Genomic DNA, 21,143 nt, shown 5'->3' with positions numbered 1-21,143 from the left:
CTCTTCCAGCCTCTGGTGGCTGCCTGCTTCCTCGGTGTCCTTCGCTTGTAGCTGCATCACTCCAATCTCTGCCTCTGTCTCCACATGGCCTATCTTCCCCCTGTGTGTGTCTGTGCGTGTCATATGGCCTCTAATAAAGACGCCAGTTACCGACTTGGGGCCCCCAATCCAGTATGACCTCATCTTCATTACATGGACAAAGATCCTACTTCCAAAGAAGGTCACATTCACAGCTTCTAGGGGAACATGAATTCTGGGGGGACACTCTTCAACCCCGTACCCCACCCTGCAGGATAACTGCCTCTTGAGAGCAGAGCTGGGGCTCATTTACCCATGTAGGGTGTCGATAAGTGTCTGATAAAGAAATGAATAAATGCGCGTACTGGGGCTTGGAGATGCTTATTCTTACTATCAAACCTCACAAGCTTCTGAAATCGGCCCAGCCTGTGAGCACCTCTAACACACAAAGGGAGCCCCCTACTCACTTGCAGGGTCCCCGGTCTGAGCTCAAGGGCTCCAAAATGGAAACGGGAACATCTGCCCTGGGAATGCTGTGAGTTTTGAACATAAGTTTCAGGGGTTCTCGACAGGGTCTAGGGAACATGTTAGAAATGCCGGGGAGAAAAAAAAACAACAACAACACGAAATGCCAGGGAGGGGAGGAGTATTGGGGGTTATCACAGTGATGGGGCCACGTGGTGTGCTAAGAAAACTACACAGGACAGGGGGCACCACCAAGAAAGATCCCCGCCTCCAACGACTTGGGATCCCCCTGCTGCATATTCACGGAGGTTCATTCATGAAAATCTCCCTTATAATGATCTAAGCCGGGAGCAGCCCTCTGTTTTTCATAGAAACGCAAAGCCATTTCACACATGTCAATACAGTCCTCTTTGCACAGGTTTATTTGACTTTAAATTCACCAGGAATAAAACTGCTGCATTCAGATACAGACAAGAGTTGTTTCACAAAATCACATCATCAACGGCAATGTCACCAGTGGTATTTGAGGGGCAACTATGCTCATCCGTGGGTAAGTGGCATCTGTGACCGCACACACCCCGTGACTCCACCAGGTCATGCAGGACATACGGATCCCCTGTCTGGCTCAGTGGAAGGGCTCCTACCTGGGGCACCTGTGTTATTATTAGGGACCGGAGTCCAGGCACGGCGGAACCCAAGGGTCCTTCGAGCCCATGACTTTCACCAATTTTTAACCACAGCCAAGAGAGGGGAGCCTGGGCACACGGTCACTGAGAGACAGGGACCAGCCACAAGCACAGGGCCCTCAAGAACGAGTGGGGGATGTTATGATCCCAAAGGACTCACGGTCAGTCTTAAAGGGCAAGGAGGGTGTGGATGGGAGAAGACCCAGCAAAGGGCCAGAGGTGGGTTGGAGAGCCCCAGGCTGGGTGCGGAAGGAGCCTCACAGTTTAACCACATGGCTAGAGCTGCCCTAATGCACCCAAAGACGCCCTGAACCCAGACTCCAACAGTCCCCCCGCAATGCACTCACCAGCAAAATGTTTTTTGTATTGAACCAAAGAAAAATGGTTTTCCTATAAAACCCATCCTGATTATTGTCAGCGTGATAAGCCGATTGTCCCTGGAGATAAAAAGCAAAATTGCACTGGTTCATCCTTTTCCCCTGATCGAGGAACACTAAACACATTGCAGGGTGACAAGATCTTAACTGAGAGATAAAATGGAAATGACAGCTGAGTTACAGACAAACGAAAGCCAATCGTCACGAATCTATAAATCAGGAACACTCAAGTTATTTGGTTTAATTTGGTCCACATGTCACTGCCGTCTTTGCCACTCCCTTATCCCCTTTTCAGCGGGCTCAGTTCACGGCACCCAGCCCCAGCCCCTGGTTACACCTCAGTGTGTTGCTCAAAGTCACCAGTGGCGTCCACCTCTTCCCCATGCCCACTGGGCCTCCACACCCTGTGCAGGGACACTTGTCAGAATTGCCTGCTTGCACCTTGACCACTTCTCCAGGTGCTGGAGTGGACACGTGGCCCCAGCCCATTAATCAGCTCATTCTGTTTGCTGGCCGCGGTGATCCTGTCAGAGACGGGCACACACCTCTGACAGTCCAGTCAGAGAGAATGCTGAGACTGGTGTAGGAGCCATGGGGAAAGGAGGAACCTCCGTCCATCGGGAGCCTGGAGCTGCTGGTGGCCACTGCCTGAAGAGCCTGCCGGAGATGAGCCAGCAGGGAGGTGTGCAGAGCCCAGGGCTGGAGGAGACCAGGTCCTGATGGCCTTGCTCTAACTCCTGGATACAGCGTTACCTGAAGCTTCCGAAGTCTTCAAATACAGGAGCTAAATAACACTTTCAAGTAAGAGTCCTGGCTAATACGTCCTCCTAATTTCTCCCTATCCCCGCACATCTAAGTCTTTCTCCCTACCCCAGATGCCACCTCTCTGGGCCCAGGCCTCATCACCACTTGTCTAGGCATCACTACCAACCTCCAGACTGGCCCCCTGGCCTCCAGTCTGCTATACAGTCCATTCTCCAGACCAGAGCAACCGAAACAAAATAGGGCACAGTGCGCCCCTCCCCAGAGCACACTCTAGGACAAAGTCCGAGCTGATTACAGGGCGTGTAGAGGTCTTGCCCTTGTCATTTGGGCTTTAGGGGTCCCCAGAAGTGGGCTTCCATTTCTTCTTGGAGGCGCCAAGCTCTCTCTCATCCAGGGGAACCGGCACCCTCCCCGAAGGGTCTGGGAGATTCCCATATCTTGGAGCCTAGGAGCTCACCTCCACAATGTATACAGCCTCAGAGGACCACGGAAACTTTAGGAACTCCATCTTGGCTGTCTCCTCCCCTGGTCTTGCTTTCTCTCTCTCTCTCCCCGTCCCCCAATCACAGAGAAAGAACTGAAGGGCAGTGAGGCTGATTGCGGACAGTGGCCCCCTCGGCTGTGTGCCGGATGGTCTCCCCAGATTCCCATCCGAATGCTCCCTTTTAAGTCTCTTCGATGATTAGACAGACGGGCAGAACCCGGGAGCCACCGCAGCTGCTATTCCTATTAACCGGCTGTAAAAGACCTGGCACGCACATAGCCCCTCAATAATCACAGCAGAAGCAAATCTCTGAAATAATAGCTATTCCCAACTTAGACTTCCGGATTTCATAGAGCCTCCAAGCTCTCATCTGAAATCCATTTTATGTGAAGTTACCTGAGCTTGAGCAATAGGAACCGCCACGAGATGTCTCCCCAGACACCAGCGTGAAGAACGCAGAACGAGATCAGTGCACAAAACCGACTTGCCTTTTAGATCAAATGTGCGGAGTCCCAGTGGGTCCTACCTTGACACGTTTCTCAGCCTCTCGTGTGGCAGTTTCACACCCTGGGTGAGGCTTGTAGCCACAGAATGGTCAGAACAGCCTTCACGCAACCAAACAAGAATGTGCTGAAGGCCTACAGTGTGCTGGGCCCTGGCTGGTGGCGGGTCTAGAGGGAGGAGTGAGACTTAGACCCTAACCACCACACCGGGAGCTTGGCACGTGGTAGGTCCTTAACAATCGCGCAGCAGGTACTCAACCCGAGGGCCTTTCACTCAGGCCCAGGTTGTAGGGGTGAGGCGTAAGGGGTGGCAGGGGGGCGGACGTAGAAACACGCAACGCTATTGGCCTCCTTTATAGGCATTAAGATTGTGCAAACCGTCACATGGGAAACGATGTATTCCTGACTGTTAACCATCTAAGAGGCCTGAACCGGTATTCCAGGTGATCTTTCTCCTTGCAATCTGCCACGTCGTTGGTGAGGTGCATCTGGATCTTGGCTTCCTACCTTTACTGCTGTGTGACCACAGACAAGTGGCTTAACTTCTCTGATTCTGTGTCTGCCTCTGCAAAGTAAGAATGACCATCATTCCTACAGGAAGACCTGTGTGTTGGACGGAGCTACCCAAATGCAATAAGGATCTCCCACTGAACTCGGAATAAAGTCCCAACTCCCCACCCCAACTCGCAAGGCCTGCTGGACCCAGTTCCCATGGACAGCCTCTACTCTTTCTGGGGGTAGCCTCTATGCTTCGCATGGGTCCCTGCTCAAATGCCACCTTCCCTGACCACCCGCTAGAGAACCCCGACTCCACACCACGCTTTAAACGTTTTCATAACACTCGTCCCCAGCCGAAACTCTCCGGGTTTATTTGTTTATTGGACTGGAAGCTTCCTGAGGTTGGAACTAGACCTATCTTGTCCCTGCTGGGTTCCCTGGGCCTGGCACAAAGCCCAGCACATAGAAGAGACTCTACGAATAGTTGTTGGTTGAATGAATGAAAGCCATCTTGCTGAAGCCTCAGCCTGGTACCCCCCAGTGAGTAAATGAGTGTGGGCCGTAATCCCTCCTCACCTCCCACCCCAGTGATCCACTTTCCCGTCAAAACCCTCTGTCTGACCCTCTGTCGGCAGAACCCGGGGCAGCGGGTCCTCTCTGGGAGCAGAGCCCTCCACGTGGCCAGTCCGGCTCCATAAAATCTCTCTGGGGTAATAGATAACGACTGCACTTACATTGCCATTCAAGTTCAGTCTTTGTGACTTAAAGCTACGTCTAAACCCTTCAGAGATGACGCCCCTGTCCTCAGAGCATATGCATCTCTCACTAGCACCCTTCTCAAGCACTTCGTTGCAGATGCACAGACGCCTTCTGCTTCCAATCCTAACAGCCACCGGAAGGGGCGTCCTGGGCACTCACCAACCTGAATGACCCAGATCCTCGAGCCACGTTCGCACTTGGAAATCCAAGTCGGTTCTTTTCCCTTGCATTCAGACTCACTTTCCTTTTCACACAGGGGCTGGGCTTTTCTCACATCCTAAGAGCTGGGACAAGAGAGGCAGGGGAGAGCGAAAGAGCAGGACGAACTGTACCCCTGCCCCGGTGCGGGGTCTCTAATTGGAGCACTAATTGATAATTATGCCAAATGTTGAAGAGGCTCAGGAGAGAGAATTCTAGGGTGCTGAGGGGAGGAGAGGTGGCAACGGGGAACTCAGCTCTTTTCTTCCACAACAAGACCCAGAGGATGTGTTCATTGTTACCTTAGGGGTGTGGAGTGTAGCTTATGTGCGAAGTAAGAGAAGAGTTCTTTCTGCTGGCACTAAAGAGAGCATAACGTGTTCGTGAGGGCTGGAACTTCCCAGCTCCCCAGGCTGAAGCTCGGTTAAGCCATGAAGTACATTCCCTGCAAATTAGCACCTTCAGTTCAAGCCTCCGCGTCTTTGCTGTGCAGCCGAGGTAATAATCACCCGCGCTGAGAGAGAGGCACGCTGGCTGCGGGGACCTCTCCCCACACAAAGCCTCCTTCGGTTAAAAAAAAAAATCATACAATAAAAAGGAAAACTGTTTAAGCTTAAAAACTAAAAAGAAGCAGTTAGCTCCAGTTGTTGGAATGTTTTAAAAAGCAACAGCAAGATGAAAAAAATACAAAATGAGAAATCAACGGCCCCAGAATGCTGAGAGGGCCAAAAATATTAATATACAGGAACATGGCAAACCCTCTGCAAGCTGTAAATATTGTCTCCATTTCCCAGGGGTAATCAACAAGTGCAGCCTTCTTCTCCCTCAGCTCTCCCTTCAAACTTCCTGTTTGAAATCTACACTGCAGGGACTTCCCTGGTGGCGCAGTGGTTAAGAATCCGCCTGCCAATGCAGGGGACACGGGCTCGAGTCCTGGTCTGGGAAGATCCCACACACCGCGGAGCAACTAAGTCCGTGTGCCACAACTACTGAGCCTGTGCTCTAGAGCCCACGAGCCACAACTACTGAGCCCGCGTGCCGCAACTACTGAAGCCCGTGCGCCTAGAGCCTATGTCCTGCAACAAGAGAAGCCACCGCAAGGAGAGAAGCCCGCACACAGCAATGGAGACCCAACGCAAGTGTAAATCAATCAATTTAAAAAAATATATATATATATATGCTGCAAAACACTTTTCCCAAATAAAATAAACTAACAGCATTAGGTGAATAAATTGTGTCTGTCAGAGGTCCATGAATTTCTTGTTTCGGATATAGGGAGGAGGGTTCGACCCCCAGAGCCAGGAAAGAAGGAGATATGTATAAAGCAAAGAAACACAGACCACCAGAAGTAAAACATCAAGAGAACTTCCTATAAGGCAAATGCATTCATTTGCTAAGCATGGTAGGCACACTGGTGAAGAAACTCCCTGAGGGTAGGGTGGTCACGTAAGCTACGGATGCCGAGCTAGTTTTGATAAATACATAATTTCTTAGCATATAGTACAGTATGGGTGTGCTCCATGAAATTCAAACTTATGTCCTGTATTTCTATGTGCTAAATCTTGCAACCCTACTGATAGAAGGTTCCGGTGGTTATGCTAATTAAGGATTGATACTACGCACTCGACAGGACAGTGAGTCCAGAAGTATCTTGCTTAGATGCAAGTCCCGAGCCCATCGGTCAGGAAGGAGCCTTCAGGGAGGTCCGGGAGCTGGTGTCTGGGGTCCCTGTGTGATCTCAATCCCCTCTCAGCTTTGGCTGCCTGGAGGCACAGCAAGTGTTGCTCCAAGGAGAAACTCTGCCTTCCACAGACATCACCTCTGGAAGACCAGGCCCGGGCTCCTTCCCCAGCTGTCACTTGCTGAGCAGATTCGACCCTCACAGCTAAGCTTCAGCCACTGGGAAATCATCCAGAGAGAAGAGGGCCTCCTCGCTGGTCAAGAGAGAGAGGAAAGCCAGGCTACGTTGACTCTGCACCTTCCGGAGGGTCCTGCCCCTGGGAAGGAAGAGCGGTCCTCTAAGACAGGAGTTCATGGTAAGATGCAGGGGGTGGCTTTGGGGTTTGGTTCAAATCCTTTCTCTTCCACCTATTGTTTGAGGCAGGTTTCCCTTCTGTGACCTGGTCACGAGTGAACCCTTCCTCCACGAAGTCTGTGAATCTCCATGAAGTTAGAGGCTGAGGGAAGCGTCCAGCCAGGACCTGGTGAACGCTGCACCATGAGGGTGGGGCCCGAGGAGAACCCCAGGTCAGCGTAGCTCGGGTTCCTCTCTCACTTCTCAGGAAAGAAGGAATCTTGCCTTCCAGGCCAGTCCACCAGCCATACACAGCCTCTTATTCAAAACTGACATCCTCAAGAAGTCAACCCCAGTTCCAACCAAAGCCCCATTTCCGTCCGCCTACACTGTCCCCCCAACCTTTGTGTCTTTGTGTCTTGGGCCAAGGACCCCTCCCAAGCCAAGGCTACCAAGATGCTATTCCTTGGGTAACACTCGCTGTTATTGGTGAGTGCCAGCCTTCCAGGCACCGTGTGGAGCCCTTTACATTTGCTCCTCACAGCCTGCTAAGATCCATACAAGCTCATTTTACAGGTGAGGAAACTGGGGCTCAGGGAGGTTAACCAGCTTGCCCACGGCCGCTGAGATGGTACACAACAGAGCCAGAACTTGAGCCCACATCCAATCCCAAAGCCTCCGCACTTAACCATAATTCTCTACCCATTTCTCAACCTGGACCCATCCCCCAGGGTGCCTTGTGCAGATATTTCTGAGGAGAATGGGCAAGACTGGCAAACTCTTATTCAACCTTCAAAACCCCACTCATTCATCACCTCCTCTGCACTTTTCTGCCTCATCTGGGGTGCTCTCATCCTACTGTTATTTCATATATGAAGCTGCCTCCACATCCGTGTCCCTGCTTAACTGAACTCCTGGGAGAAGTTCTGCTTGCTTTCTCATTTCTGCACCCAGCCACACTTTGCAGGGAGCTCTCCAGCTATACTGGCCTCCTTATTGGTCTTCAAACAGCCCAGGCTTGTTCTACCTCAGGACCTTTGCCCTGCACTTCCCTCCTCCATGGAAAACTCTTCTGACCCCTTTGCATGGGTCCCTCCCTCTCCAGCTCTGTGCTCAGGCGTCCCCTCCTCAGAGAGGCCTTTCCTGGCCCCCCACTTAGGATCGTCCCTTCCGTACCCCTTCACTTGACTCTGTCACCTCCAGCCTGCTTCCCTGATGTAACATCCTTGACAGCACGCATCTCGCCACGGGGTTATGGTGCGTTTGTTTATCTGTCTTCACTTGCTTCATTCTGTGTCTTCCCTCCAGACAAGTCAGCCCCAGGAGGGCAATGACTTTGCCGGTCGTGTTCCCTCCTGGATCCCCAGGCACACAGGAGGTGCTCAGCAAACATTTGTAGAATGAATGAACCCTTGGTGTCTGGCATACAGACTTTCAGTAAACGAATTCACTCTTACTTAATCATTTTAACAGAATCATCTTAGAAGCTTCCCAAGAGAGAAGCAGACTTTGCCCCGCTACATGATGGGTCCTCTTCTCTTCCTAGCCATCTACTGTTCACAATTCTTCCCAGGATACCTTCCCTCCCATTGTAGGAATGGCAACCTCAGAGAAAGGGCCAGGAAGAAAATCCCGGGCCCAGCTGCAAACCCAGCCTGGTGGGCTGGCTTGCTCAGCCATGGCCACAGCGTGCTACACATCGCCCTGATGAATCCCTGCAGCTCTGATTCCAGCCCCTGCCTGCCCCCTCACTATTTCAGCTGCGGCAGCAGTAGGGACCACCCCAATCCTGGGCCTCCACCCAGCATTTCCAGCAGCCAAGAAGAGCATCACACACCTAGGGTGTGGGGAACGTCATCAAGAGGGGAAAACACATCCTCAAAACATCCCCATAAAAGCACAAATCTGTGGATAAGGAGGAGGTCAGGAATAGAGAGTCAGGGAGGCCCGCCAGGGAGAATAGCTGATACCCAGTGAGGAGATGAAAGCACCCACGTCCTCTCCGAGGCTCTTGCTAATCGTCCAGAGATGACCTGTAGGTCAGCGGAAGCTTGCTGCCTCCTTCTCTCGGTGCCATGAGGCTCTGGACGCCTGTGCATCTCGTGGCTCTCAGGCAGAGGAACATTCCCCTGCCCTACGCAGAGGATGCACATTCTGTTTTTTAGACACATTTTCCAGCCCCGGCCTATGACAATGTGGTGTGATGGAAGTCGGGGGGGGGGGTCGTCGCTGAGTCAGTCAACAAGTACCCATTGAGCATCCCAATGATGGGGGATTGGTGTTGATGGGCATGAAAGACAGAGTGTGGGGTGTAGGGTCTGGAGGCAATATTATCTTTGAATTGCATTTGGAGATGGTTATAAAGAGTGCATGCCAAAGAAATGCATGCATATGTTCTCCAAAAGCCATGTGCGCTGAAACTCACAGCAGCACTTTCATGGAGGCCCCAAAACTCAGCCCCAGTGACGTCCACATCGAAGTGAACACACCCCGGCTACTCGCAGCGACATGGATGAACCACTCAAACGTAACACTGGACCAAGGAAGCCAGGCAAAAACGACACCAGGATGATTCCGCTTACACAAAGTTCAAATTGTGATGAAACAAATCTCTGCCGAGAAAAGTCGACGGGCGCTGGGGGGCGGGGCGTCGAGTGACCTATTTCGTAACCCAGGCGGTGGCTACAGGGGTCTCTATGACGGAATCCATTAAGCTCGGTACGCTTAGGGTTGGTCCACTTGGCCTGTATACTTGCAGGTCTCAATTTTAAAGGGAGGAGGGAATGTAAGGTCTTGAGGTTTCCCCAAGGTTTTCCGCAGAGAAGGGCTGCTGCGCCCGCGAGCCGGCAGGTGGGCAGGGAGGCGGGCGAAGAGCGCAGCTGCGGACTGAGATTGGCAGTGGGCGCACGGAAGCCGCGGAGCCAGGCGGCCACAACCTCGCCAGGTGCTGCGTCGCCTCCGCCTGCGCGTCCTGCGTTGCTTGGCAACCCGTCTCCTAGGCGACGTGAGACGCTGAACCCAATGGCCGAGGGTGCCGGGCGCTCCAAGACCCCAGGCCCCATGGCGCAGAAGCCCATGAGCAGGGCCGAGGCCGAGCGCATGAACCTCGTGGCCCAGGACGAGATCTGGTAACGCCCGGGAACCGGGAACCCAGTGGGCTGGGCCGTTCCCACCTGAAGTGTTCAACCTGGCCGCCTCAGTTTCCCCACCAAGTCCTGGAGGTGATCGACCTCTGGGCGCGAAGAGCGTGCCCTGGAGGGGGTCGGGGGGCCTTGCGGAAAGGGGGCAGTGTTAGGGACGAAAGAGCCTTTCTTTTTCTTTTCTTAGGCACACCACAAAGGCGTGAAAGAGTTTGCATCTGCCTTTACAACCCGCTGCAAAGCTTTGCTTGTTGAGATACGACTGATGTGTGCTTATTTTTAATATTTACCAAATGCTTAAAACATCTTAATGTTTGTTCAGTTCGAATGAGAGCACGTCACATTCTCGCTTGCTTGTCCTGGTTTTTGAACAAGAAGCTTTAATTTAAAGAATAGATCCGTTTTCTCAAAGATTTATGTTCAGCAGACATCTGTAATGGATGTTTTTATTTGGCATTCTATCCCATTGCTAAATAGTATCCCATCTCTTTGAAGTTTTAACGGGTATGGGAAGTTACTAATTTAGATGCAAGTAAGTAAATATTAGCAACAACAAACCATCATGGCTCACCTCTTAAACTTCAGTTATCCTATTGTCATCTCTATGACTTTTACCATTTCCTTGAAAACCCTGTAATGGTCACTTCATATTTTTCTTTAAATTAGCTTTGTTTCACTTAGTGAGCTTATTTTTATAGGAAACTTTATATCACTCTTGAAAATGGAAAGCCAGTATTATTTGCAATAAATACATGCTATTATTATTTTTTAAATCTTTATTTTTATCCAAGTACCCACTATAGGAAATACTACCTAGCAGGGTATTAGCAGGGTCTGTTTGCTCTGCCTAGAATGCCCTTTTCTCTCTTCCCCCACCAAACAAACTCCTACTCATCCTTCAAGACCCAAATCAGATGGCCCCTCCTGTGTGAACAGAGCCAATTAAGCCCTTAGACTGTTCTGTCCCATGTCCAAACTTGAACACTTGAAACGTGGTTATTCCAAATTGGGATGAGCTGTAAATGTAAAATACTAGATTTCAAAAACTTCATGCCCCTAAAAAGTGATACCAAAATTAAGTTTACCTGTTTATTTTTACTTTTTTTAAAATGTGGCTCTAGAAAATTTTAAATTACATATATGGCTCATATTTTTGTCTCATGTTACAGCTCCCTTGGAAATAGACTCTGCTTTAGATGCTCAGTGTCCAGGGAAAGAGTTTGGCCAGGGCCTCTGAAACTGTTGAGACATCAGAGGGGGCTTGGGGTGCAGATATTGATTCCAAAATAGGAAAAGAAACTTGAAAATCAAAATGAATAAATGTTTAATCAGATTTTTGCAAAATGCAACACACCCGCTCTTCAATTGCAATTCAGTTCAGCTCCTAGGTAGTTATGTATAAATTATATTCAGTGTGGAGCAAAAGCAGGGCCAGGATTAGGGTGGGATGAGTGAGGCATCTGGAGTGCAATAGTTAAGGGGGGGACTCCATCTCAAGATCATGCAGGTGCTGGCTCTGTGCTTGCAGGAACCTGAGAGTGGGCACCTCCTTAAATTTTGCATCCCAGGGACTCACTCACTCTGGCCTGGTCCTTGCTCTGAAAACAAAGGAACTTTATATGTACCTCCATAATGATTTAACACTCCCCCATTACTATAGGTCCAGGGGCCCCCAAAACAAGGATTCCATTCCTAGATGACCCCTCGGGCAGAGTCAGCCCCAGTTCTGTCTGCTCCCCAATGTACCACCCAACCAGCATCTCTGGTTCTTAGACATGTGTCTTCCTTACATTAGTGGGAAGTCCCCAGCGACAGGGACTCCTGCTTCCTCCCTGACACGGAATCATCCTTCAGTCCAGATGCATTGAAGAATGTAAAATTCTCCCCATTGCACCTTAGGGTTTGCTACTTTAACCCTTTTCAAATGTCTGGCATTTAAGAGCTTTCTTTTTCAGGACGTACCGCCTGAAGGCTGAAAACGAGGCACGGCAAAACTGGGCAACGAACTGGGGATTTTTAACGACCCCCCTCGAGGAGGTAAATGTAAATTTGATGAGCTCGGAGGTTATAGAATCAATCATTTCCAAGAATAAATGGTTATGAAGTGTATAATTTGCAAGAATAAATTAAAGAGCATGTTGTAGGCGAAGACGGCTGACACCTGACTTTTCCTCCCATTCACAAATTTATTGAGTACTTACTATGTGCCAGGCACGTTCTACGTGCTTCATCCGAACCAGCTCATTGAACCCACACGACAACCCCTGTGCGGAGGGGCGTGCTCTTTGATGTCCATTTTCCAAATGAGGAATTTGAGCTCAAAGAAGTGCAAAGTCACACAGCTCAGAAAGAGAGGCACCAAGGGGAGATGCTGGTCTGGCTGATTCCAGGGCCACTCGGCCTTGGAATTCCCATCTGTAAAATGGGGTGACAGTCCTCACTGCCTCACTGAGTGACTGTGACGTTCAGATGGAAAGAGAGGAGAGGCCAAGTGAATATCGGCACGATTATTAGGAAAATACTCTTGGTATTTCCTACACCAGATAGGAAACAGAAGCAAGGAAAAGGACCAGGCATAATTAATAGGGAGTGATGGGGACACCAGCAAAGAGACCACTGACCCCATCCAGAGGCAGCCACCATCAGCCCAGCTGAGGGCTACCAGGCAAGCAGACTGGCTGTATTTTCTGACTGTTCGAGAGAGTCCAGGGCTTCCCCGGTGGCGCAGTGGTTGAGAGTCCGCCTGCCGATGCAGGGGACACGGGTTCGTGCCCCGGTCCGGGAGGATCCCACATGCCGCGGAGTGGCTGGGCCCGTGAGCCATGGCCACTGAGCCTGCGCGTCCGGAGCCTGTGCTCCGCAACGGGAGAGGCCACAGCAGTGAGAGGCCCGCGTACCGCAAAAAAAATAAAATAAGAGTCCAGAAATCCAGACGCTTTAATGAAATCTCTGAGTCTAGAATAGTGGCTTGGATTTATAAGACGCCAACAGGCTCGCAGAATGCTTGTGTGAGCTTCACTGGCATTGCGGCCAGTGGTTTGCAACCTTCCACGTGATCTCCAGGACACAACATGAGGAAACCACATTTCTCTGGGGAGGCAGAATCGCACAAAGGCCACATAATTCAAAATGTCCATGATTCTAGGCAGCGTAAAGCCCCTTTGTAATTCACCCCGTCCCACTAGCGCTGAAATTATGCCATTCTTAATGAGTTTTTTTAATACTTAGAGAGTTACACAATTTGAAATTTTATGCCTAAAATGAGTCCTTATTAATATAATATGCATAAAGAGTCTATATTAATATTCCTTATGTGTAATTAAATTGGGTTTTTGAAGGGTTCAAAGTTGCTTTAAAAATTAAAAGGGGGGATGGAAGCTCTCCTCACAGTTTACAGGTTGGTCCTGAACCTTGCTGCCATGTTTTAGTCTAAGTCCATGACCTGTGACGTGTTCTCAAATCACTCAGCAGGGCTGTAAACAGGCAGTCTGCAAGGGCCTGGGGCTGAGCTGGCCTGTTGGCCAGTCCCCACGCCACCTCTTTCTAACTGTGATCTGAGCACCACCTAACCTGTAAAGTGCCTTGTCCTGGGGGGGCAGTGAGGGGAAGCTTCCAAGGTCTCAGCCTGCGGGGCCCCATCCCTGGGGATTGTGTTTCAGCTGATCGAGCGTGAAGAAGAGCCCGCCACCCCAAAGCCCAAAATCGAGCTTCCCGAACGCTTCCGCATCCGGCCAGTGACCCCAGTGGAGAAATACATCAAGGTTCGCAAAGTCCTTTTAAGTACTTGCTTTCCTAAGTAAGAAATCAACCCCACCGGAGACGGTGTTTCTCCTGTGTTGCTCCTGGTGGGCCCAGCCACCTGCACAGGTAAGAACACAGCGGCGCCCGGCCTGCGGGGAGGCAGGTTTCCAGCCCTTTCCAAGCGCACACATGCAAGACACAGCGGGTTACCGGTCCCTACACGGGCGGGACCTCAGAGGCCAGAGGAAGGAGTTGGGATTTGAGCCCGATTTGCAGTGGGAAGCAGGGCCACGGCGTGTTGAGAATTGCCTTTTTAAGAGATTGCTCTTGTTGCTGAGGGAGGGACCAGGCTGTCCAGAGGGGTGAAGACTTAGATGGTGTTCCCACCTGAGACCCATCAGCTGTGGATGTAGGGTAGATGTCTCTAGAAGTTGCTGAGCTCTGTATGTCCCTGGGTCTCCTCTCATGCATCTGTCACTTTAATCCTGGGTTCTGCTCTCTGCCCAGCTACGGAGAAGGCATTTCTGTGTCCTGATGGGGAGAGCGGATGAAAACTCAGGATGAAGGCGGCCAGGGGTGGGGGTGTTAGGCTCTGCATTTTCTTTTCCTGACGCCCTCAGGGTCTGATGGGGTGGCCAGCTCGTTCGTAGTGGGTGCTCAGTGGGTACGATCTGTTAGCCGAATGAATGAATGAATGAATGAATGCATTCCACTGAGATGTTGAGAGGTTCCCCCCGATTATACAACAATAGAGGCTCAGTGATTTTTCTAGAAATACAGCAAAATATAAATCATACATTAAAACATCTGTATGTACCCTGACCCATGGTTAACATTTTGGGGAGTTCCTTCCAGATGTTTTCTATGCCTCCATATACCACCAATAAATGCTAGCTCTTTTTTTTTTTTTTTTTTTGTGGTACGTGGGCCTCTCACTGCCGTGGCCTCTCCCGTTGCGGAGCACAGGCTCCGGACGCGCAGGCTCAGCGGCCATGGCTCACGGGCCCAGCCGCTCCGCGGCATGTGGGATCTTCCCGGACCGGGGCACGAACCCGCGTCCCCTGCATCGGCAGGCGGACTCTCAACCACTGCGCCACCAGGGAAGCCCTAGCTCTTATTTTATTACTGTCCTTTAGTTGCTCCCCATACTGAGTGCTTTACATGGTTATCTTATGTCCACAACATCCCTGGAAAGTGGCTATAATGGCCATCAAACCCATTTGGTAGATGAGGAAACTGAAGCTGACAAAGGCTGAATAACTTTCCCAAGGTCAAGTGGGTCTGATTCCAGAGCCATACTCTTAAATGTTATTTTTTGACTGCTCCTTCAATAAACACACACACATACACACACATGCATATATATATATATATATATATATATATATTTAAAAATCAAACTCCACAGGCTGCTTTGTAATCTTTTTTCACTTAACAATATGCCCTATATATCTTTCCATGCAGTTAATTACAGCACTCCAAATCATATTACGTTACTGACTGCATTTTTCTCCATTGTACGGGTCGACCATGATTTGTATACCCTTCCCCGATCTCTGGACGTCTAGGTTGTACCCAGTTTGCAAGGAGCAGCCTTGTAGACACAGTGTTTTGCTCCCGGTCCGTAAGTTTATTGGGAGACGTGCCCAGAAATGCAGTGGTTGTTCAAATGAACCACACACGTGGGGAACCCGCTCTGCCCGCACAAACTCCGACTGGAACCCTCGGGCTGGCCAGCGACAGGGCAAGCGGGGCAGGTAGAGGCTCTGCTATTTCTCCACTGCTGGGTTTTAATTCTGCCACCTCCCTACCCCCGCCTCCACCCCGAGGTCCCCGAGCGACCCTGCTGTCTCTCCTGGCCACGAGCGGTCCCCGTAAGTGCCTTTCTCCTGGGGAAGCTGGGCCCCTCCCTCCGCCATCCTGACAAATGGCCCCCGTGCCTGTTCAGGCTGGGTGGCGGCTGTCACCAGAATCATCATCTGTTCAAAGGAGGTGCTCCCACCTAGAGATCAGAACAGCATCCCCTTCTGCGGGGGAGAAGAGAGGAACTGTCCTGGGACCAGAACAAAACGGAACATGATTTCTCCCTGTGTGAGCCTCTGCTTAGGAGAAGGCCAGGTGTGGAAGCCACACCCCTGTCAGAGCCTGGGGGGTGGACGGGGGAAGGAGTGGAGGGTCAGTCTCACGATCCAGCAGAGAAAGGAACTTCGCTTGTTTTCCTCTGAGCTTCCTTCCTTGCCGAAGAAATGGCTCCCGTCTTCCTCCTTCCCATCCCCTCTTCAGGTGGATAGACCCCTTAAAAATACATTTATGGGGCTTCCCTGGTGGCGCGGTGGTTGGGGGTCCGCCTGCCGATGCAGGGGACACGGGTTCGTGCCCCGGTCCGGGAAGATCCCACATGCCGTGGAGCGGCTGGGCCCGTGAGCCATGGCCGCTGAGCCTGCGCGTCCGGAGCCTGTGCTCCGCAGCGGGAGAGGCCACAGCAGTGAGAGGCCCGCGTACCGCAAAAAAAAAAAAAAAAATACATTTATGGTTTAACAGGCATCCTACACCCCAAAGGGCAATGCCGTGAAAAGCCTCCTTCCATCCCCGAGTCCTGAGAGCTGTTGCCCCCCGTCTCGGCACCCTTCCCCTGATGCAATATGTCTATCCAAGTGGATTTGGAGAGCTCTAGCCCTTTTTCCTTCGTACACAAATTATACCATATTTTACATCTTTTATGCATCTTTTTTTCTCTTAGCAGTTTGTCTTCAGAGTCGTTCCATCTGAGAATATAGAGAGCGACCTCATTCTTTTAAACTGCTGCGTAGTTTTCCGCGGTGCGGAGGGGCTGTGGCTGAACGGGTCCCTGTGGATGGACACGTAGGCTGTGTCCAGGCATTGGCTATGACAAACAGGGCCTTGGTATGTGCGTGTGCAGGTATTAGGATGTCTTAGGATAAATGCCTAGGGATGGACTGTCAGGTCAAAGAGCGTTTGCATTTTCATTTTTCGTAGATGACGGTAAGATTGCCCTTCACAGAGAATTAACCACAGATTCTCCCATAAGCTCGTTCACGGTGGTGTTTTCATCTCTTCATCTGGTGGGTGAAGTGTGGCATCCCAGGGTGGGTTCTGACTGCATTTCTCTTACCAGTTGGAGATAGACTTGAAGGCTGGTCCCGTGTGTTCCCGAGGTCCCAGCATCGTGGAGAACTGGCTCGCTGGAGGAAATTCTGGCCTCGTTGGCATATGTTCATGGCCCTCCCTGCATGGGACCTCTCAAGAGATTCATTTTAATACCTCAGCAAGAATATATGTTGAGGGGCTTCATCCACCAGGACCGTCCCCTCCGGCCACCGCCTCACTCAAAGATCCTCTGAGCCAAGCGTGAACTCGTAACCCCAAGCATACTAAACCTCTTCCTCTCGGTTCTTCTGCTGGAACAAACATTCCCACTGCTGGCTTGGTTCAAATCCCCCCGTAAGAGCAGAACAGAAGATTATTCCAAATGGAAGGGAGAAACCTGCATAAACATTTAGCCTCATTTTCCAAAAATTTTCCAAATTTCAAGGAATTGACAAACAAAATTGTGGGGTTTTTTTCATTTCAGATAGAATCCCATTTCCCTTCTGGTTTTTAATTAAATTCAATTGTTTTTCATTCCTGTGGCATCTATGGTTTGGGTGTGTGTGTGCGTGTACACACACGTATCGTAAAACCTTCTAATCAAACCTATAACCGCCAGGATACCATCTGACAATGTTGCCACGTATTTTATAAAGGGCGCTGTGAACTGTAGTATTTGATATTTCTGCACCTTACTTTTTTCTCTTTTTCGCTCTTCTACCAAATAAAAATTATTTCATTGGGTCGTGAATTAAATGTGTTAAGCATTACAAGATAAAGAGACATGTTTGGTGATCGTTACTTTCAGGGAAAATGTGATCTCCGAGGCCAGCTGATTGGAGCGTGCTTACGTTCAGCGCACCTTACTTAGGGACCCTGGCTCTTCTTTCTGTCTTTTCTTTCTAATTTTTTCTTCCAGTTTTATTAAGCTATAATTGACATACAGCACTAAGTAAGTATAAGTTGTGCAGCATCATGAGTTGACTTACATACACCATGAAATGATTATCGCAATAAGTTTAGCGAACGTCCATCTTCTCATATAGATACCAAATTTAAGAAATAGAAACAAAATTATTTTCTCCTTGTGATGAGAATTCTTAGCATTCACTCTCTTAACAGCTTCCATATATAACGTAGAGCAGTGCTCATAATATTTATCCTGTTGTACGTTACATCCCTGGCACTTGTTTTTCTTATAACTGGAAGTCTGTACCTTTTGACCACCTTCATCCAATTCCCCCTCCCCCAGCCCCACCTCTGGTAACTGCAAATCTGACCTCTTTTTCTACGAGTTTCTTTGTTTTTGAAGTCCAATTGACCCACAACACTATGTTCGTCCTTATTATACAACACAGTGATTCAATATTTCTAAACATTTCAAAATGATCACCGTAAGTCTCGTTACGATCTGTCACCATACAAAGATATTGCATAATTACTGACTATGTTCCCCACACTGTACATTTCATCCCCGTGACTCATTTATTTTGCATCTGCAAGTTTGTCCCTTTTACTCTCCCTCACCCATTCCTCTCCTCCTCCACCACCCCTTTGGCAACCATCTGTTTGTTCTCTGTTTCTATGACTCTGTTTCTGTTTATTTTTGTCCATTTGTTTTGTTGTTTTAGACTCCACATGTAAGTAAAATCATGCAGTATTTGTCTTTCTCTGTCTGATTTATTTCACTTTTAAGTGCCCATCTATGTTGTCACAAATGGGAAGATTTCATTAATTTTTATGGCTGAATAATATTCCATTGTGTATATAGACCACATCTTTATCCAGTCATCTGTTGATGGGCACTTCAGTTGCTTCCTTATCTTGGCTATTGTAAATACTGGTTCAATGAACATAGAGCTGCATGTATCTTTTCAAATTAGTGTTTTCATTTACTTTAGGTAAGTACCCAGGGGTGGAATTCCTGGATAGTATGATAGTTCTATTTTTAATTTTTTGACAAACCTCCATACTGTTCTCCACAGTGGCTGCACCAATTTCCATTCCCACCAACAGCGCAGGAGGGTTCCCTTGTCTCCACATCCTTGCCAGCACTTGTCATTTGTTGTCTTTTTGATGATGGTGACTCTGACAGGTGTGATGATTAGTGACAGTGAGCATCTTTTAATGTGACTGTTAACTACCTGTATATCTTCTTTGGAAAAATGTCTATTCAGGTCCTCTGCCCATTTTTTAATCAGGTTGTTTGTTTTTTTGATGCCGGGTTGTATGAGTTCTTTGCATATCTTGGATATTAACCCTTTATCACATACGTTTGCAAACATCTTCCCCCATTCGGTAGGTGGCCTTTTTGTTCTGTTGACAGTTTCCTTCTCTGTGCAGAAGGTGCCTTTGAGTTTGACGTAGTCCCATTTGTTTATTTTTCCCTTGCCTGAGGAGACATATCCAAACAAATATTGCTAAGACCAATGTCAAAGAGTGTGCTGCCTATGTTTTCTTCTAGAAGTTTTATGGTTTCATGTCTTACCTTTAAGTCTTTAATCCATTTGAGTTTAGTTTTGTGCATGGTGTGAGAAGTAGACCAGTTTGCTTCTTTTGCACGTTGCTGTCCCGTTTTCCCAGCACCATTTATCAAGGAGGCTGCCTTTTCCCCACTGTATATTCTGCCTCCTTTGTCATCGATTAAGTACCCATAGAAGTGCGGGTCCATTTCTGGGCTCTCCGTTCTGTTCCATTGACCCATGTGTCTATTTGGGGGCCAGTACCGTGGTTCTTTCTGTCTTTTCCACACCAGGCGTACCGATCCTGATGCCTCCGTGGACACGCCTCGTGTTGCTGTGGCCCAAGGCGACTCAACCCCCTGCCTTTCTATTCCAGGTGCTCCCATCCCCCCCAGTCCCAAAGACGACCCAGGGCTTCATCGGCTGGAGATCCGGGGTGCCGGGCCTGAACAAGTGTCTGGAGCACGATCATGAGATCAGAAGCTGCAAAGGGGCGTATGCCAAGGAGCTAAACTGGCCGAAGCAAGGTGTCCACTGAGTCCAGACAGAGACCCCGGCCCCTGGGGCAAGGAAGGGTGGACCGCCAGATGCCGGTGCCCATGCCCAGGAAAGGAAGAGTTCCCCGGCCTCCCCACCAAGGACAGGGTTCCCCTCCACATCTGCTCATGGGATATTGTTGCGAAGAACACAAAACAGCCCTTAGACGTTTTCAATTCATCAATGCCTCCCTTCCGGAACATTCTTGTAACATATTCATTCTTGGCTAATGCAATGAATAAAGCAAACTAGACCCTCTGATTTTTTTTAATACCATGGGAATTTCTAGGTATAGCTTTTAAAAAACACGATGTGATTCCATTTTTAAATATTTGTCTAAATGCTTTAATGTCACCTTCAATCCCCCTTCTCAGCATCCTTGTTGTAATGAGGTTGTTGGCCAGGTGTTTCTGTACCCAAATCCCCCTGGGCCTGCTTTTCAGGAGGAATAAAGCGCTTTGAGCGTCCCTCGACACTCCTTCCCCAGGATATCTGCAATACGTCAACAGCTTTAAAGCAAAGACGGGCACAAGATGCGCCATTGAGTGCGGATTTCCTGGAGAGGACGGGTTTCCCAAGCGCTCCGTAGAAAACCTTCTCCGATTACCTGGTCCACCCCCCCCCCCCGACCCCCATCACCACGCAGACGGCAGCCGAGCTGGGCAACGAGGCCATCGTCCGTTCCCCCGGGGACGTTTGACATTAACCCCTTGGTCAACATTTGATTTCCGGTCCCTGCCTGTCCCTGAGGCTTTGCTTCACCTCCTACAGATGGGGCTGGGGGTGGAGAGTGCGCTGTCCAGTTGGTGAAAGAGGGCAGCAAGGAGGAGCCAGCAGGTCCTGAGGCCCCGCCCACCGGACCCCAGGGAGTAGGCAAGCAGAGAGTTTGTAGGTGGCCTGTGAAGGCGGGTCGGTGTTTCGCTTCTGAGCAGCAGAGGGTGGTGCTTCCTTCACACCTGGGGTGGGCAGAGGTGGGGGGCAGCCATGTCAGTCACCTGCCGTCCGCGGAGTCACGTTCCTTCCTCCCTCTGGTTGGGCCAGTGTCACTGTTCACGAGATGGGCTCCTCCCTGGGTTTGCTTGAGTGAGGGGGCTGGAGGCGCTTGTATGTCATGGAATCCACCTACAAGCCCCACCCATCCACACCTTTCCTGCTCACCTTCCTGTCCAGGTGTGGGTGGGAGTGCTTTACCAATGCAAGAACCCCTCATCTAGACCCTTTCCCCGACCCTGGACGCTGGCCTCCTCTAGCACACTTCTACAGGGGCTCCATGACTTTGGGGGCACCAAATGCTGGGGGACAGAATTCCTACTGAGTCTCGGCCATCCCCTGCAAGCTCTGGGCTCAGTGTCCAAATGCCGGAAGCCCCTGGCTGAAGAGCTTCTCTT

At 49.9% G+C, this 21,143-nt stretch overlaps 1 protein-coding gene across 1 annotated transcript; it reads left to right on the top strand.

The window, feature by feature from the left end:
* Nucleotides 1–9,779: 9,779 nt before the first annotated feature.
* On the top strand, nt 9,780–20,003 carry C16H20orf85 (chromosome 16 C20orf85 homolog). Its single transcript, XM_004282308.1, has 4 exons — nt 9,780–9,895; nt 11,863–11,944; nt 13,567–13,668; nt 19,595–20,003. Exons 1-4 carry the CDS (start codon nt 9,789–9,791, stop codon nt 19,754–19,756), a joined length of 453 nt encoding a protein of 150 aa, XP_004282356.1. The 5' UTR covers nt 9,780–9,788; the 3' UTR covers nt 19,757–20,003.
* The last annotated feature ends 1,140 nt before the right edge of the window (nt 20,004–21,143 follow it).

The sequence above is a fragment of the Orcinus orca genome, chromosome 16, assembly GCF_937001465.1.
Source record: "Orcinus orca chromosome 16, mOrcOrc1.1, whole genome shotgun sequence".
In the NCBI taxonomy this organism is placed as follows: Eukaryota; Metazoa; Chordata; class Mammalia; order Artiodactyla; family Delphinidae; genus Orcinus; species Orcinus orca.
Note: the sequence above shows the minus strand (reverse complement) of the source record. Positions and strands in the feature narration are given on the sequence as shown.

Excerpts from the sequence above, each read along its gene's own strand:
- C16H20orf85 (XM_004282308.1), top strand. The coding sequence starts at position 9,789 with ATGGCCGAGGGTGCCGGGCGCTCCAAGACCCCAGGCCCCATGGCGCAG. Across the intron at positions 11,945-13,566 it reads TAACGACCCCCCTCGAGGAG|CTGATCGAGCGTGAAGAAGA; the intron begins GTAAATGTAAAT and ends ATTGTGTTTCAG. Across the intron at positions 13,669-19,594 it reads CAGTGGAGAAATACATCAAG|GTGCTCCCATCCCCCCCAGT; the intron begins GTTCGCAAAGTC and ends TTTCTATTCCAG.